The sequence below is a fragment of the Acinonyx jubatus genome, chromosome A1, assembly GCF_027475565.1.
Source record: "Acinonyx jubatus isolate Ajub_Pintada_27869175 chromosome A1, VMU_Ajub_asm_v1.0, whole genome shotgun sequence".
NCBI lineage: Eukaryota > Metazoa > Chordata > Mammalia > Carnivora > Felidae > Acinonyx > Acinonyx jubatus.
Window position 1 is genome coordinate 168683129 of NC_069380.1, and position 17159 is coordinate 168700287.

General features: G+C 38.6%; 1 protein-coding gene across 2 annotated transcripts in view; it reads left to right on the forward strand.

Annotated features, from left to right (window-relative positions):
• CAMK4 (calcium/calmodulin dependent protein kinase IV) overlaps positions 1–17159 on the forward strand; it is a 215498-nt gene that overhangs the window by 140676 nt on the left and 57663 nt on the right. For both annotated transcript variants that reach the window (XM_053225683.1, XM_015073014.3), the window contains one exon: positions 12150–12222. In XM_053225683.1, coding sequence (XP_053081658.1) covers positions 12150–12222 — 73 coding nt within the window. The remainder of the gene's footprint in view (positions 1–12149; positions 12223–17159) is intronic.

The following is a 17159-nucleotide window of genomic DNA, read 5'->3' on the forward strand; positions in this document are numbered from 1 at the left end:
TATCAATTTTGTTTATTTTTTCAAAAAACCAACTCTTGGTTTCGTTGATCTGCTCTACAGTTTTTTTAGATTCTATATTGTTTATTTCTGCTCTGATCTTTATTATTTCTCTTCTTCTGCTGGGTTTGGGGTGTCTTTGCTGTTCTGCTTCTATTTCCTTTAGGTGTGCTGTTAGATTTTGTATTTGGGATTTTTCTTGTTTCTTGAGACAGGCCTGGATTGCAGTGTATTTTCCTCTCAGGACTGCCTTCTCTGCGTCCCAAAGCGTTTGGATTGTTGTATTTTCATTTTCATTTGTTTCCATATGTTTTTTAATTTCTTCTCTAATTGCCTGGTTGACCCATTCATTCTTTAGTGGGGTGTTCTTTAACCTCCAATCTTTTGGAGGTTTTCCAGACTTTTTCCTCTGATTTCAAGTTTCATAGCATTGTGGTCTGAAAGTATGCATGGTATGATCTCAATTCTTGTATACTTATGAAGGGCTGTTTTGTGACCCAGTATGTGATCTATGTTGGAGAATGTTCCATGTGCACTCGAGAAGAAGGTATACTCTGTTGCTTTGGGATGCAGAGTTATAAGTATATCTGTCAAGTCCATCTGATCCAATGTATCATTCAGGGCCCTTGTTTCTTTATTGATCCTGTGTCTAGATGATATATCCAATGTTGTAAGTGGGGGTATTAAAGTCCCCTGCGATTACCACATTCTTATCAATAAGGTTGCTTATGTTTGTGATTAATTTTTTTATATATTTGGGGGCTCCCGTATTCGGTGCATAGACATTTATAATTGTTAGCTCTGCCTGATGGATAGGCCCTGTAATTATTATATAATTCCCTTCTTCATCTCTTGTTACAGCCTTTCATTTAAAGTCTAGTTTGTCTGATAGAAGTATGGCTACTCCCGCTTTCTTTTGAGATCCAGTAGCATGATAGATAGTTCTCCATGCCCTCACTTTCAATCTGAAGGTGTCCTCAGGTCTAAAATGAGTCTCTTGTAGACAGCGAATAGATGGGTCTTGTTTTTTTATCCATTCTGATACCTTATGTCTTTTGGTTGGAGCATTTAGTCCATTTGCATTCAGTGTTATTATAGAAAGATATGGGTTTAGAGTCATTGTGAGGTCTGTAGGTTTCATGCTTGTAGTGATGTCTCTGGTACTTTGTCTCACAGGATCCCCCTTAGGATCTCTTGTAGGGCTGGTTTAGTGGTGAGGAATTTCTTCAGTTTTTTTGGTTTTTTTGGGAAGACCTTTATCTCTCCTTCTATTCTAAATGACAGACTTGCTGGATAAAGGATTCTCGGCTGCATATTTTTTCTGTTCATCACATTGAAAATATCCTGCCATTCCTTTCTGGCCTGCCAAGTTTCAGTAGATAGATCCATCACTAGTCTTATTGGTCTCCCTTTATATGTTAGAGCGTGTTTATCCCTAGCTGCTTTCAGAATTTTCTCTTTATCCTTGTATTCTGCCAGTTTCACTATGATATGTTGTGCAGAAGATCGATTCAAGTTACGTCTGAAGGGAGTTCTCTGTGCCTCTTAGATTTCAATTCCTTTTTCCTTCCCCAGATTAGGGAAGTTCTCAGCTATGATTTGTTCAAGTACACCTTCAGCCCCTTTTTCTCTCTGTCTTCCTCCTCTGGAATCCCTATTATACGGATATTATTGCATTTCATCGCATCACTTAGTTCTCTAATTCTCCCCTCATACTCCTGGATTTTTTTCTCTCTCTTTTTCTGAGCTTCCTCTTTTTCCATAAATTTATCTTCTAATTCACCTATTCTCTCCTCTGCCTCTTCAATCCGAGCTGTGGTCGCCTCCATTTTATCTTGCACCTCATTTATAGCATTTTTTAGCTCCTCCTGACTGTTTCTTAGTCCCTTGGTCTCTGTAGCAATAGATTCTCTGCTGTCCTCTATACTTTTTTCAAGCCCAGAGATTAATTTTATGACTATTATTTTAAATTCACGTTCTGTTATATTGCTTAAATCATTTTTGATCAGTTCGTTAGTTGTCGCTACTTCCTGGAGTTTCTTTTGAGGAGAATTCTTCCGTTTCGTCATTTTGGATAGTCCCTAGGGTGGCTCCCAACTGCAGGGCACTTCTGCTGTGCTGTCTGGAGTAACTTGTGTTGGTGGGTGGGGCCACATTCAGACCTGATGTCTGCCCCCAGCCCACCACTGGGGCCACAGTCATACTGGTGTGTACCTTTTCTTCCCCTCTCCCGGGGGCAGGACTCACTTCGGAATGGTGTGGCCCCTGTTTGGGCTACTTTCACACTGCCAGGCTTGTGGTGCTGCTTCAATGGGATCTGGCATATTAGCCAGGGTGGATCCGCAAGGTGCACAGGGGCGGGAGGGGCAGGCTCAGCTAGCTTTGCCTTCCGTGGTCTGCTGTGGGAGGGGCCCTGTGGCACCGGGAGGGAGGCCGACCCTTCGGAGGGATGGATCCACAGAAGCACAGCGTTGGGTGTTTGCGTGGTGCAAGCAAGTTCCCTGACGGGAACTGGTTTCCTTTGGGATTTTGGCTGGGGGATGGGCGAGGAAGATGGCGCTGTCCAGTGCCTTTGTTCCCTGCCGAGTTGAGCTCCGTCCTCCAGGGCTCAACAACTCTCCCTCCTGTTGTCCTCAAGCCCTCTTGCTCTCTGAGCAGAGCAGTTGACTTATAACATTCCAGATGTTAAGTCCTGCTGGCTGTCAGAACACACTCCATCCAGTCCCTCCACTTTTGCAAGTCAGACTCAGGGGCTCTGCCTTGCTGGGTGGGCTGCCCCTCCACCGCCCGGCTCCCTCCTGCCAGTCCATGTAGCGTGCATCACCTCGCCGCCCTTCCTACCCTCTTCCATGGGCCTCTTGTCTACACTTGGCTCTGGAGAGTCCGTTCTGCTAGTCTTCTGGCGGTTTTCTGGATTATTTAGGCAGATGTGGGTGGAGTCTAAGTGATCAGCAGGACGAGGTAAGCCCAGCATCCTCCTATGCCGCCATCTTCTGATTCAAGAATAAGGATTTTTGAGGAATACCAAGGGTCTGCTGAGGCTGGAGCTTGTATGTTTTTGGAGAGGTAGTCTGTGGTATTTTACACTGTTGGCTAAATCTCTCCATATCTTTCATGTAGGTTTTGACAGCATCTCTTTTTCCCTTGGATTTTATTCTATCTTTTCAGTTTTCTCCTTTTTTTTTTTAATTTAATTTATTTTTTAAATTCACATCCAAGTTAGCATATCATGCAACAATGATTTCAGGGGTAGATTCCTTAATGACCCTTACCCATTTAGCCCATCTCCCCTCCCACAACTCCTCCAGTAACCCTCTGTTTGTTCTCCATATTTAAGAGTCTCTTATGTTTTGTCCCCCTCCCTGTTTTTATATTATTTTTGCTTCCCTTCCCTTATGTCCTCCTGATCTCTTTCCTGAGTTCTTCTTCCTCTTTCCATTCCTTCAATGTCCGCCTTTCCTAAACCTCTTGCCTACATTCTCTGTAGGTAAATTGGACAATCTCCTGTGGTTTCAGCCACATTGCTGACTGCTGTCTCAGCAGAGATAAGAACCATATTTTCAACAATCTGCTAGACATTTTCACCTGCACATCCTATAGGTACCTCTAGATCAGTATGTCCTCAAGTGAACTCCACATTCTTCCTTCCACTCTCCATCTTGCTTCTCCCTACTACCTCTGTGAACTAACTTAACATCTGAGCTGGTCAACATTAATTTCTCCCTCTTCCTCTCACTCTGTCCAGCCCCTTCCCCATAACTCTTTCTCTGAGCAGCTTTCAGATCCATTCTCTCTCCCCTTTCCCACTTCTTGTGCCCTTTTGAGCCTTTACATTCTCTTTGCCAATGTAACAGACTCCAAACTGGTGTAACTTTCACTATCTTCCATCCATCCATGTTTAAAGCACTGATTTGATCAGGTCAGCCCAGAAGGATACTTCCTAAAAGTCAGTTCTTTTAAACATGACAAATGAAACAACTCATTCTGGCCTCACCCTACTGTTCTGGCTTCACCACTGACCTTTATTTTTTTCACCAGCACATTAACCAGAGCACAGTGCTTTCACCCTCAGTGAGCTCCTGGTCCAGAATCGGGAAAGTAAAAATGTGATATGGACCCTAATATTATTTTTCAATACTGCCATCGTCTCCCAAAAATGTGTTTAAGGCTTATGGAGACAACCACAATATCACAAGATAAAAAAATAAAATAAATGAGGACAAGGGACTAAAAAGGAAATAAAAGTAAGAATCAAGTATATAAAAGATATATCATAAGACACTTTGTATTTGCCAGAGGTTGGCCAGAGATTTGGCTCTAAGTCTTTATTACATGTTATAATTCAGACATAAACACAGCACTTTAGGCACAAAATAAGGGGGTCGTCTAAGGCAGAAATGGCTTCAGGGAGGAATAGAATCTTTGAGCTGAATTTTAAGTGAGCAATCAGAAATTAGCAGGTAAAGCATAGAGGGAAGGGTAAAGGGATATCCAAAAGCAGAACACATTGGCAGGATTAGAAATGACTACCTTAGACTCTGTTTTAGAAGCTGTTCTAGACAGAAAGTAAGCGGTTGCTCAGTATTTGTCAAACGAATAACTTGAATAAATACTATGCTCTTGGACAATTTATATTACATCTTTGGGTAAAGCATTTCACTTACAGTAAGAGGGAACTGTACCAGGGCTCCCTTAGGCCCAAACCCAGGTCTACAGTTTGATTTGACCTCCCCTTTCTCCTGCACCATCCTGTCCCTGAGCAGCACCCACAATGATCCACAGCTCCCTCGTTCTCTTCCTAGCTTTCAAATTTAAGAGTTGCCACTAGTATCTTTGAAACTATTTTTTAAGTCTATGAATTTAACACTCTTCAGGGGACTTCTTAGAAAAACCATCAATATTCACTAAGTTGTCATCAATGAAATGAGAAAAGGCAGTGAAAGAAGCTTATAAAGGAGTGATAGATTTACACAGGCTACAGCAGAATTCATTTTAATGTATGTAACAGCGTAATGATGTACTGGCAGCTCTGAAGACTTGGTTCCTGAAACTCCTGTCTGGGGCTTTTACCCTATGTTATTTGATCCTTCAGTACACATTGTCATCAGACCAGTATCTTTTCCGCAAAAACCTATGGTTATCTAATAGCACTTCCATTTGAGAAAAAGCTGTCATTGGTGGGGAGAGCTGGAGGGCTCCTAATCTCCGTGCCAGGAAGTCTGAGGGCCTCAGGAAATGATCAGATTAGAGCTCTTCAGCTGCATTGCCGGTGCTAACTGCCAGCCGGGTGATGTGCTCAATTCAGCCGGGTGATGTGCTCAATTCAATTTACAGCAATTAAGGTGACAGCAACAAATGCTCAAAAGTCGTATTTTAAAGCAGATCCATGGAAAGAAATAGGCATTGCCTGTGCTTTTTCATCCTGCAATGTTAAAATGATGAGAAGGGAAATAGTCCCAACTGTGGGGAAGAAGAGCATGCGCACCAACACACAGGAAATGGTGGCGGTAAAAAGCATGGTCTAGGACTAAGAAGCCTAGTGAGGTCAGAGGATCACAGTTTGGCAGCCTACAGAGACACATCCGAATTGCACTTCCTTCCCTGATCTGCAGATGTCTGCTACTCCTGTTAGCAACTGAGGGACCCATGGGAACTGAGATCTCAGGGTAGCTTTTTGGGTCCCCTTGTGATTAAAATCCTGAGTCTTTGTTTTTAGCCCTGAGTCTTCTAGCCCAGGTCACAATGGAAAAATAGGAAAATATGCTTAATAGTGAGAAACTACATGGCCCTGGGCCTTTGAAAATGATCTGAAGATGCTGATAACATCTTAACTCCCTTCTTATCATGTTACAGAGCATGAAAAATAAATTAGTTTGCTAAATCCGAGGAGAAATATACCAATAAGTATATTTAAATATAAAAACCAAAATTATCCTATTTTTTACAGCTCTAAAACCCCTACAATGATTGAATATTTCATTGCTTCTAAAAACTGAAGGCACTAATATATTTTGTATAAACCTACAAACTCTTGATTGGATGTATATGGCAACTTGTTTTTCTGAAATTCTAGCTAAATAGTACAGAGAAATTACTATGTGTTGCCTCATGAAACAAATGATGTATTTTGTTGATTTGAATCATTTTGATTTTATTCAAAATAAGTTTCAAAAAAGATTCATGTTATTACAATAATATCTAGGAACTAACTCTGAATGTATTCCTAAGGCCAACAGGAACCTTTATACCTGTTGTATTTTGCTTTGGGAAGCGTCTATATGGCTACTCTCCCCTTGGATCCATATCCAGCATACTTGTGATAAACATCAGTTTCTCATCCAATGCTTTGTTCCCCGTGATAAGGAACACAGGCAAAGGAGTTGTTCAAATATCCACAGTCTGAAATTTCTCTGGCACTCATTTACTTGGCAGTTAGTATTGATTCTGTTACGGAACCAGGCTGGAACGCTGGCGGAAAAACTAAGTGGCACTCCAAGATCTTGGGGGATCGGAGATTTATTTAACACTGGCAGGCTCAGAGGAGACCATTTCTCCAAAGATCTGAGCCCCAAATGCAAGCAAGAAGGGTAATTTATAGTTGTCAGCCTCTATATTTGTGGAAGGGTTTTCGCGCACTTGGCAAACAGGGCTAGAAGAACCCGGAAGAGGGGTTTCTAAGCCAGAGACCAGAGCTTGTTTTAGTCCCATCGGCCATCTTATGGTGTAAAACTTTATTCATATTCTCAACAATTCCACAAATACTTATTGACTTATACTTATGAGCAAGACTGGGAGCGAGGCTCTGTGGGTGATCAAAACATAAATCTAGTGAGAAGGCTAAAAATTTTCCCATGATAACCTACAGAAGGTATTGGCCAAACATATCTACTGTAGTCATGCCTAAATGGAGAGAAAAAGGTTGTAAGATTTCATTTTCCTTTGCTTGGTCACTAATGTCTTCACTTCCAATCTTAGTTTAAGTTAAAAACCTGCATTTGCAACTTGAGAAGTTCACTGCTGTTGATCTTTCTAGTCAGCCATGAATGGCCTGGGTGGAAGCTCAACTTATAAAATACTTAAAGATGAATGTTTGAATTCTAGAAACCTAACTCCGTGAACAAATCCACTGGGAACAAAATGCCTTGTAGCAGAAGGAAGCTGGAAGACATGTGGTTAAGCTATGGAGAGCATATGGAGAGTAGAGGTCAAGGGGATGGGGTGGGGAGAGTGCCTGCATTCTGTGCTCCTGTCCTACATGTCTACTCTAGAGACATTTCTGACAACAGAATTTATAAATCCTTTGGCTGTACAAACCTTAGTATAACATGTTTTACATCTATGGTGATGCTTTTGTTAATAATTTCTCTACTGTGGTTTCCTCTGGGGCAGGACCCACATTTTATTCTTTATAGATTCTGCAAGTACCTGGCTCATGTTAGACAGAATTATTGTTTGACTATCACTATGTCGTCCACACTCTCATAATTCTCACTGTAGTGTTGGTCCTTTTTCTTAGAACAAACTCCTTCCTGGGTGACTGGGTGACTCAGTCAGTTGAACGTCCGACTCTTGATTTCTGCCCAGATTATGATCCCAGGATCTTGGCATCAAGCCTCATGTTGGGCTCCATGCTGAGTGTGGAGCCTGCTTAAGATTCTCTCTCTCTTTCTCTCCCCCTACCCTGCCTCTCCCCCCAACTTGCATGTGCTCCCTCTCTCTCTCTCAAATTAAAAAAAATTTTTTTAAGAGCAATCTTCTTCTTCTCTAGTCCCTGCTCCTCCTCTATACCTATCCCACTCCTAGCTCCTACCCTTTGTGCAACCTGAAAACTTCTACACACCCTTGAAGTCTGAGCTGAGATATAGCTGTCTCTGGAATCCTTTTCCCACCATGCATGGCCTCCAGAATCAATCACTGGTCCTCTCTGTGAGCTTTCAGGTCATTCTCTAATACCTCTGCCACAGTATTTAGCACACTGTGTTGATTGTCTGTGTCTGCTAATACTAAGAGAAACCCCATAAGTGCAGAGGCCATGTCTGGTTCACTACTGAATGCCCAGCACATAACGGTCATTCCATAATATTTCTTGAATAAATGAGTGAATGAACATATCTGTTAGAATGCATCCTTTCCATTAACTAGATGAAATGTTTTACTAATTTAACATATGTTGTAGAAAATTAGTGAGATTTCCATTACCTGTTCTTACACCTACTACTCTTCCCTCTATCCTACCTGAAAACAGGTCCCAAGAAAATTCACTGCTTTATCTAGCCAGTCCCTAGACATTCACACACATGGTCACATTCTAAACACAGGCAATTAACTCTAAATTATACCCAAATAAAAATGAATAAACATCATATGTAGGCCAAAGCTTGGGGCATCATAATAAATCAAAATATAGGGAGGAATTTCTAGTGGGTGAAGCACTTCCCTTCTAAGAGGTGGGGATACATTCATAAGAACTTATGTACCTAGCAGACAAGGAGGATTTCTCATCAGAGAGGCTGCAAATGGTTGTGCAACTTGGCGGAGTACTGCTTACATAGACTAAGTCATGAGTAGCACCCTCTAGAGGGGTGCCACAAAACAGTTGTGATAAAGCTCTAGCCTTTGTGAGTGACTATGGGAAAAATCCACGCTGTTTTTTGCAGCGCAGGAAGTAACTGATTTTATCCTCTTCTGGGGAGAATGGGCGGTAGAAAGAAAGGTAACTATTGGCCATTCCTTTCCATCGTCTTTGTAACAACTCTCCTCGTTTAAGAGGACTGGGGAAAGCCAAGCTGCTAGAGTGCAGGTGCCACACACAGAGGAGACACTAATTACATTTGAGTTGGTTGATGGATGTACCACAAAATATACATTTAGAGCAAAATTCAGAGGATGATGTAATGGTAGCCAAAGTTCTCAACTTACTCTGACATACTAGTCCTTCTTTTCCTCTTCTCTCACACTTAATTTTAAAATGTTCAGAAAGTATAGTGCAATTAAATTTTTAGTAAGTAGACTATGTAACTCAATCATGAATTGGAAGAATTTGTGATATTAAAAGGAAATATTGTATGAAAACTGATTTTCAAGAACCAATTAATAATGATTCCCTTAATATTGTAATCTACTTTGACATTTTATTTGACCTTGGCACATAACCGGTATCTGATAAATAAAAAGGTGACGAAGGATATTTCATCATTCCTCCTTTGAAAAGATGATGAATTTGTGTCTCTTGACAGTGTTGAATAGAGAAAATAAAATAATTGAAATTTTTGCATCCATATAATTTTTCTGAATCTTGATAATTATGGTCACTGAGGTATCTTCTTATATATTTTTTATTTGATACCTGTTTTTTTTTTCTGCTTTTCCTTATCATCCATCCCCTATTTTGGAAACATTTTATAGATATTTTTTAATTTAATTTTTTTTAATTTACATCCAAATTAATTAGCATATAGTGCAACAATGGTTTCAGGAGTAGGTTCCTTAATGCCCCTTACCCATTTAGCCCATCCCCCCTCCCACAACCCCTCCAGTAACCCTCAGTTTGTTCTCCATATTTATGAGTCTCTTCTGTTTTGTCCCCCTCCCTGTTTTTATATTATTTTTGTTTCCCTTCCCTTATGTTCATCTGTCTTGTCTCTTAAAGTCCTCATATGAGTGAAGTCATATGATTTTTGTCTTTCTCTGACTAATTTCACTTAGCATAATGCCCTCCAGTTCCATCCACATAGTTGCAAATGGCAAGATTTCATTCTTTTTGATTGCCAAGTAATACTCCATTGTATATATATATACCACATCTTCTTTATCCATTCATCCATCGATGGACATTTGGGCTCTTTCCTTACTTTGGCTATTGTTGATAGTGCTGCTAGAAACATTGGGTTGCATGTATCCCTTGGATAAATACCTAGTAGTGCAATTGCTGGGTTGTGGGGTAGTTCTGTTTTTAGTTTTTTTGAGGAACCTCCATACTGTTTTACAGAGTGGCTGCACTAGCTTGCATTCCCAACATTTTATAGATTTTTAAATCCAACTTTTAATACCAGCTTTGAGAACTTACAGCTTCTTGCCACAACATAAAAAAAAAAAAAAGGAAGATACTTTCTGAAAAATAACTGTGCTATGTAAGATATTGTTAGTCTAAAAAATTTCAATACAAAATTACAAAAATTGTTGAAATTTTGTCTCTTACATGTTTTGAATTGACCTTTTCCAGGCATATCTTTACCACAAACTTTTGTCAGCTGAAAACATCTTATGCAAGTTGGTAATCTTTAGCAGTATAAAAAATGTGTTTTTCTTGAAATTTTGGGAAGATAGAAATAGAAACAGTGTGGTTTTCTAGTCTTTTGAAACATCCCTATAAGAATAGAGAAACTAGGACAGAAAAACGTAAAACTCACAGACAATATCTATAACAAAACCAGGTGACAAGGTTTCCCACGAAACCTTGAAACAAGTGAATGAGGACAAACTAATGACCGTTACAAGAGCCACATAGTATTAGCCTCTAGGTTAGAGGATGTAAGGGGACATTGATAAACCTAAGAAGAGGAGAAGACTCCAATCTCCAAAGCCTCCAAATCACTGAGAAGCAGAATGGACCAATACAAGAACAGCTGAAATTGTGAGGGCTTTTTGCCATCCAAATCTCTGAGAATCACAAGGGATCCCCCTACAATATGGTCTGAAGGACTTGACTAATACAGTCAAGGCTCTATAAATCCTGGAGGTACTATCTGAAGCCCCCTTGGGTAAATTAGGAGAAACTGCTGGGAAGAGACTCTAATACCCAGAGCAGATGAGTAGAGGTAAAGTTTCAGGTAGAGGAGAAGAGATCTCAGAAAGTATGAGGTCATAATTTTGAATGCTTCATGAAAATAATCAGAAAGTCAAGAGACTTTGAAACTAAAAGATATCCTGACCCATCGTTCTGTCAAAAAGGTTAAGAAAACCAACTTTGCTTAAAAATAAATAGCAACAGACAGGTATCTCCATTAATTGCAATACAAAATGATTATAAGAGCACAGAAAATTAGCATGTCAGGAGGGTGTGCCCACAAAACAGATGAAAGCATTACACAATGTGCAGAATATTGAAATTAATATTACTTAATACTAAAATTAAGAACATCATAAAGGAGAGAGAAAATATAAGTCAAAAGTAAAAAAAAAACAAAAAACAAAAAAACAAAAAAAGACCTCATAGTGCATGTAACTGCACACCCCAAAGAAGAAAATCAAAGCAATGAAAGCAATGGAAGAAAACAGATATGGGTACAAAGCATTCTAATTCAGGAAAACATTCCTGAAAGCAAAATGAAAAAGACTTAAGTTAAAAGAAAGACTCCTTAAAAAAGAATGAAAAGAAAGATTCCTTGTCCATATCCATGCAAAAAGAGCAAGTCGTGTATTTGGAATAGAAAGCCAGATGGAGAGAGAGGAGGGGGCAGAAGGAGGGGCGAAGAATGAGGAGCTTCATGTAAAAAGAGAATAAGAGACGCATGTAACCAGTCAAACTGTGTGGACCTTATTTGGATGCTGATTCAAACAAACAATTTTTAACATGTCCAAGACAATTGGATATTCAAAACACTGCGGTTTTGAAAATATTAAGGAATTGTAATTTATAGGTATGATAATGGCATTGTAGTTATGAGTTTTAAAAGATCCTTTTTTTTAGAGAAAACTCCTTATTTATAATGAAATTATGTGATGTCTGATACTTCAAAATTAAAAAAAGAGAATGGAAAATAATTGATTGGATAAATAAAACAGCATTGGCCACGAATTAATAATTATTGAAGCTGTGTAGCAATTACACAGGATGGTTCATGGTATGTTGCCTAGTTGGTATCTGTTTAACACAATTCTCAATACAAAGTTTAAAAAGAATTTTTTTTGTCCTCAAATAGGATGGACAGTTCAAGCCAAGGCAAGATAAATGTTTTTCATTTTCTTAAACCCAAAATTTCTAGAGTATCAGCTTATGGAAATATTTCCCCTGGTGTTATGCTAGCCTGTTGGGGCTGTTTAGATGTATCTTCCTTAACATTAACTTAATTAAACTGTTTTCACATCTACTCCACTGAATGCATATGTCTGAGAAGCATTTCATGGTTATTAGTATTATTATTTTTTTTTAGGATTGTGGAAAAGGGATATTATAGTGAACGAGATGCTGCAGATGCTGTTAAACAAATCCTGGAGGCAGTTGCTGTAAGTATGAAGTGACAGCAGTAGTGTAACTTTTGGTAAACTTTTCTTCTTACGGAATCATCAGTTAACTAGTGTACCTCTGTGACCAGCCGTAACATTTACAACAAAACAGTATGAAATACTTTGTAGAATATATGTTGATAAATGTATATTTTCTATTGATTACTCCCTGAGAGATGCAATCCTCCTGTATAATACCATAAGTTTGTTAAAATAATTTCCATTATTATGAAATCCAATCAGACTTTGGTGCTGGTGCCTATACTTGTTCTCTTTCTTTCCATTTCTTGAGTTTGTTTCCTTATTGTTTTTGTTATTGCACAGGGAAGTGGAGGAAGGTTGAATGTGACAAATATAGATCTTGGAGCATAGAGATTATTGATTTTTCTTTCAAGACAAGTAATAAGTGAATTAAAGTTAAAAATACTGACAATTGTATTTTTTAAAGGAAAAATATAAGTTAATGTTTCTAACTAGAATAAAGTTTTGAAAGTTGATGATAGAAACATGCATACACATTTACAGAAATATGTAATTTTAAGAAGCTTGTTTGGATTGAATTAATAAGGAAACATTTGCCTAGATGAAACAGACTCCACTGATGAAATTTTTCCCATATGTTTAATGGTGTCTGATATGTGCTGGAACACTTTGGTGATTATTTGTTTATTGAATATAAAGTCAGAACAAATTACTCTCTGAACAAACAGGATGAAGCCCAAGCGGAGATATTTATCAGCATTAAAGAGACAAATCTATAAAATATACTCAGAATTAAGATATATTCTATTGTGTGGAGTCAATTATCTAACTAAAATCATCATTCAGTATCTTGAGAAATCAACCACAGTGACAAGATCACATGTCCTGTGAATTTTACCCCAACCAAAACAGAAAGGAGGGAAGGAGGGAAGGGAGCCAAGGAGGGAGAGAAGAAGGAAAGAAAGTAGGAAGGACTCTGATATCTAACTAGCTTGTCTATCATTGATGAAAAGGAAAAACAGTCTTCACAATCTCCACAGGACTCCTAGAGATAGCAGATCTGTGGTCTGACCAAATCCATGATTGAGCTATCAACACCGAGTTCAATTGGATATATAGCCCAGTCTTTCCAAATTATTCCTTCCTATACAAGTGTTTTGGTCTTTTTGCTGTGGTAGGGTATGAAAAGTTTGAAGGTGGAGAGGATACCCTGGAATTTTACTCTAAATATACAGTGCAGTTCCTGATTATATGAATATTTTATTTCAAATTCATCCTCTTACCATACCCAAAATAACCCCTCCACTCCAGAGTTTTCATCACACGCAGTATAGTTACCATCCCTGGTTTCTTAAGCTTGCCAGCTTGGGAATGATTTTTAACTCTTCCATTACCTTCTCTCCTCATAGCCACCTTTCCAACTTCAGTGGGGTCTTCCTTCTACTGCCCCTGAACCTAATCCTGCTCCTTACCATGCGATGACTGCTCCTGAGTGCTTTATTAAACAAACAAGCAAACAAACAACCACTTCTAGTTACTTCCAGTTCCTGTCATTAAATATATAAGTCTAGAATTCTCTTTTTCAGTCCTTGTTTTCATCTTGTTCCTTCTGAGTTCAATAATGGCAGTTATTTGTAATTTAAATTTTTAAATTTTTTTTATTTTTTTAAAAATTTTATTAATTTTTAAAGTTCCATTTATTTTTGAGAGAGAGAGTGCAAGCGAGCAGGGGAGGGGCAGAGAGGGAGACGCAGAATCCGAAGCAGACTCCAGGCTCTGAGCTGTCAGCACAGAGCCTGACATGGTGTTTGAACTCATGAACCACAAGATCATGACCTGAGCTGAAGTCAGATGCTCAACCGACTGAGCCACTCAGGCGTCCTTACGCCTTTCTTAAATACCCATTTAAAAACTTCGTTTCTCATTACTATATAAGATAATTATCTATTCAAATAAACATGCTGGCAGTGGCCCACTGTCAATTTATCCAAATCACGCAGGCAGCTGGTATAGCAGTTAAGAGGACTTAAGGAGTCAGAGCTTGGTTCAGTTTCTAGATATGTGAGCTTGGGCCCTATCACTAAACACTTCTGAGCCTCAGTTTCTTCATGTAAAATGGGCATAATATTTAACCTAACAGAGTAGTAGAGAAGACTAAATAAGCTGATAGCAATGTTCAAAAGAGAGGGAAAAGGACAAGCAACTTCAGACTCAGTATATTCGTATAAAAATGTATTAGATGTTGAAAATCTATACGTACATCCCTACTCCCCAGCTAAGTAGTAAAATCAAAAACAATTGACAATAGTCAGTGCTCAATAAATATTTACCAACTAAATAACTGAAAATGCATCAAAATAGAAATAGTCACTATTCTGTGTTTTGTCTTTCTAGATGCTGATAGATTTAGTGAAACATGCTTACTATCATTTTTCTGCTCATTTCATACGAAACAAACCTTTCTTTATAACTTGCTTCCATTCATGAGATTCTTTTCTGCTCCCTTACTATCATTTAATTCTTTTCCCGTCATTCAAAACGCACCTTCTTCAATATGTTCTTTCTGGCTGCTTCCATCCATTTAGGTCAGCGCTTGATTCTTTTGGTTTATCACAGTGGGCATGCTTTAATTTAGTGATACTCAGGTAGCTGACTGAGAGAGCTCTGTCCTTATTCAGCGAATGAGAAACGAATGCTTTCATCATCAGACTTTTTCCACCTATTGGAGTTACACCAATTAAGGAATAAAAGGGCCCCCAACAGGGAGGGATGCCCCAGATAGGGGTACCTCACATAGAAAAGAGGGCCTAGACTTCAACTCTATTCCAGATCTTGCAAGATGGATTGATTAGTCTACTACTAATTGTCAATTTAAAGCAAACAAACAAAAAACTTGTTATTCTATCTACTCAGAAAGCTCCAGTTTGAGAAGTTACCGAGCAAAGGCGGGGGGTGGGGAACAAAAAGAGAAAGAGGCACGCTGAGAAATAGACTCTTAACTCCAGAGAACAAACTGATGGTTACCGGAGGGGAGGTTTGTGGGGAGATGGGTTAAATAGGTGTTGGGGATTAAGGAGTGCACTTGTTGTGATGAGCCCCAGATGATGTATGGAACTATTGAACCACTATACTGTATACCTGAAACTAGTATTACACTGTATGTTAACTAACTGGAGTTTAAATAAAAACTTACATAATAAAAAAAAATACTAAATAAAGAAATAAGTAAGAGCAAAAAAAAAAAAGTAGATTGCCACATTCAAGTCACTCTTTGAAAGAAGTTTTACAAAAATTTTCTCTGATTGCTACAACTAAAGATTAACTTAGAGAAAAAAATAATAATTTTCCTAAATGTTTCCACAGGTAGAATAAGCAAGCAATTTAAAACTTATGGGAAGTGGCTGACATTTATGAAATAGTTTATTGTCAACTACATAGCTATAGATAGCTATAAAAATAGGACAGTTGGGAACTCAAAGTAATCAGTGATACATCTCACATTTCCTCTGGATCACACACTTAGAAGACTATATCTAGGCTGGCTTTTGAAAGCACAGAAGCAGAAAGCTTGAAGATTGAAAAGTTCTTGGGAAATATGTTGTGTGGATAATTATACCTCTTAGGTAACAAATCTCACAATCCTTCCCTTCCTCCCCACTTCATCCCAATTCTTGCCCCAAATATTTCACAGTATTTGTCTGACTCTAATCTTGCTCCTTCTGCTTTTTAGCTTTAAATAGAATTTATGAAAGCTTTTAAAGTGAATGTGAAAGATGTTTCCCTCTTTGAGTTTGAATTCATCCAGTTAGTCTTTGAGGGCAGATCATTAAGCCTTCTTGAGTATTCTATCTTCCTGAAATGAATTCCAGGTAGTCCCAAATTAGATGGTCTAGGTCAGTCTGGACAGTTTGGAAGGGTCATCACGTCCTCATATGTCAGAAAGCACAATGCCAAGTCTTAAAGCCCTCCTTTTCCATTTACTTACAAGATAATCAGGGAATAGTCCAACACCTCTGATGTCTCTTACTGTTGCCACCATCTCCAGTCCTTTTCTTGTTCTCCCTGATATCCTACTGTCCCTCTATTTCCAAAAAGAATTACTGTCTCCTTTTTGCCCCACTCCTGATGCCACTTTCCATCTTTTTTCTAGCCACAACTCTCTTAGGTATGTCTTAGTTTCAAAGCCATGATTTGAGCCCCTGGAGAAACTTGTACATATAGAGTATATATTGAATTTAATAAAATAGAAGGAAATGGTTGAGGAACTTAAACATGTCTGCTGCCCTAGTACATAGATTTGGGGTTAGAATTATTTTGAAGATTGTGATAATAGGGGTAAAGAGTTGCAAACAAAAGCATCTAACCTTTTAAAGTTGTGGAAACCAAAATGGTATCTGAACATTGAAGTAAAACAGGAAGTGGACGTGAAAAAGATGAAATATTCCAGGCTTCTTGTGGTAAAAATTTTTAAAACCTATAACCTCCCCTAAAAAAGGACAGATTTTTAGGGGTTAATTGTGCACACATCCCTGCCTGGAAGGATTATCAAGGCAAAGAGGATTTCAAAAAATGACATCTAGTTAATTGTTCTTCTCAGGATTGAGATGAGTGTGTTCACTATTGCAAAAGCTGGTTGAAGTGTCATGGACATGATGTGACTAAGTAGATGTGGTCTGATTCTTGTTTGATGACCTCAGATTATAGTCATTACAGGTTTATTCATAGCTATTCTGTCAGGTTTCTGTTGATTAGGGCACAAGATTGACTGATTCATTGACTTCGGAGCAGGGGAATTGGCTAATCTTAAGTAAGGGTGGGAAATATTGTCTAGTTAATGATGGTGGTATCCAAAAACACAAAAAGGAAATAATGTAACAAAGAGGAATACTCACAGTGTCCTTATGAGGTCAGCAAAGGCATGGATTGTGTCTGTCTCTATACATGACCTATTAAGA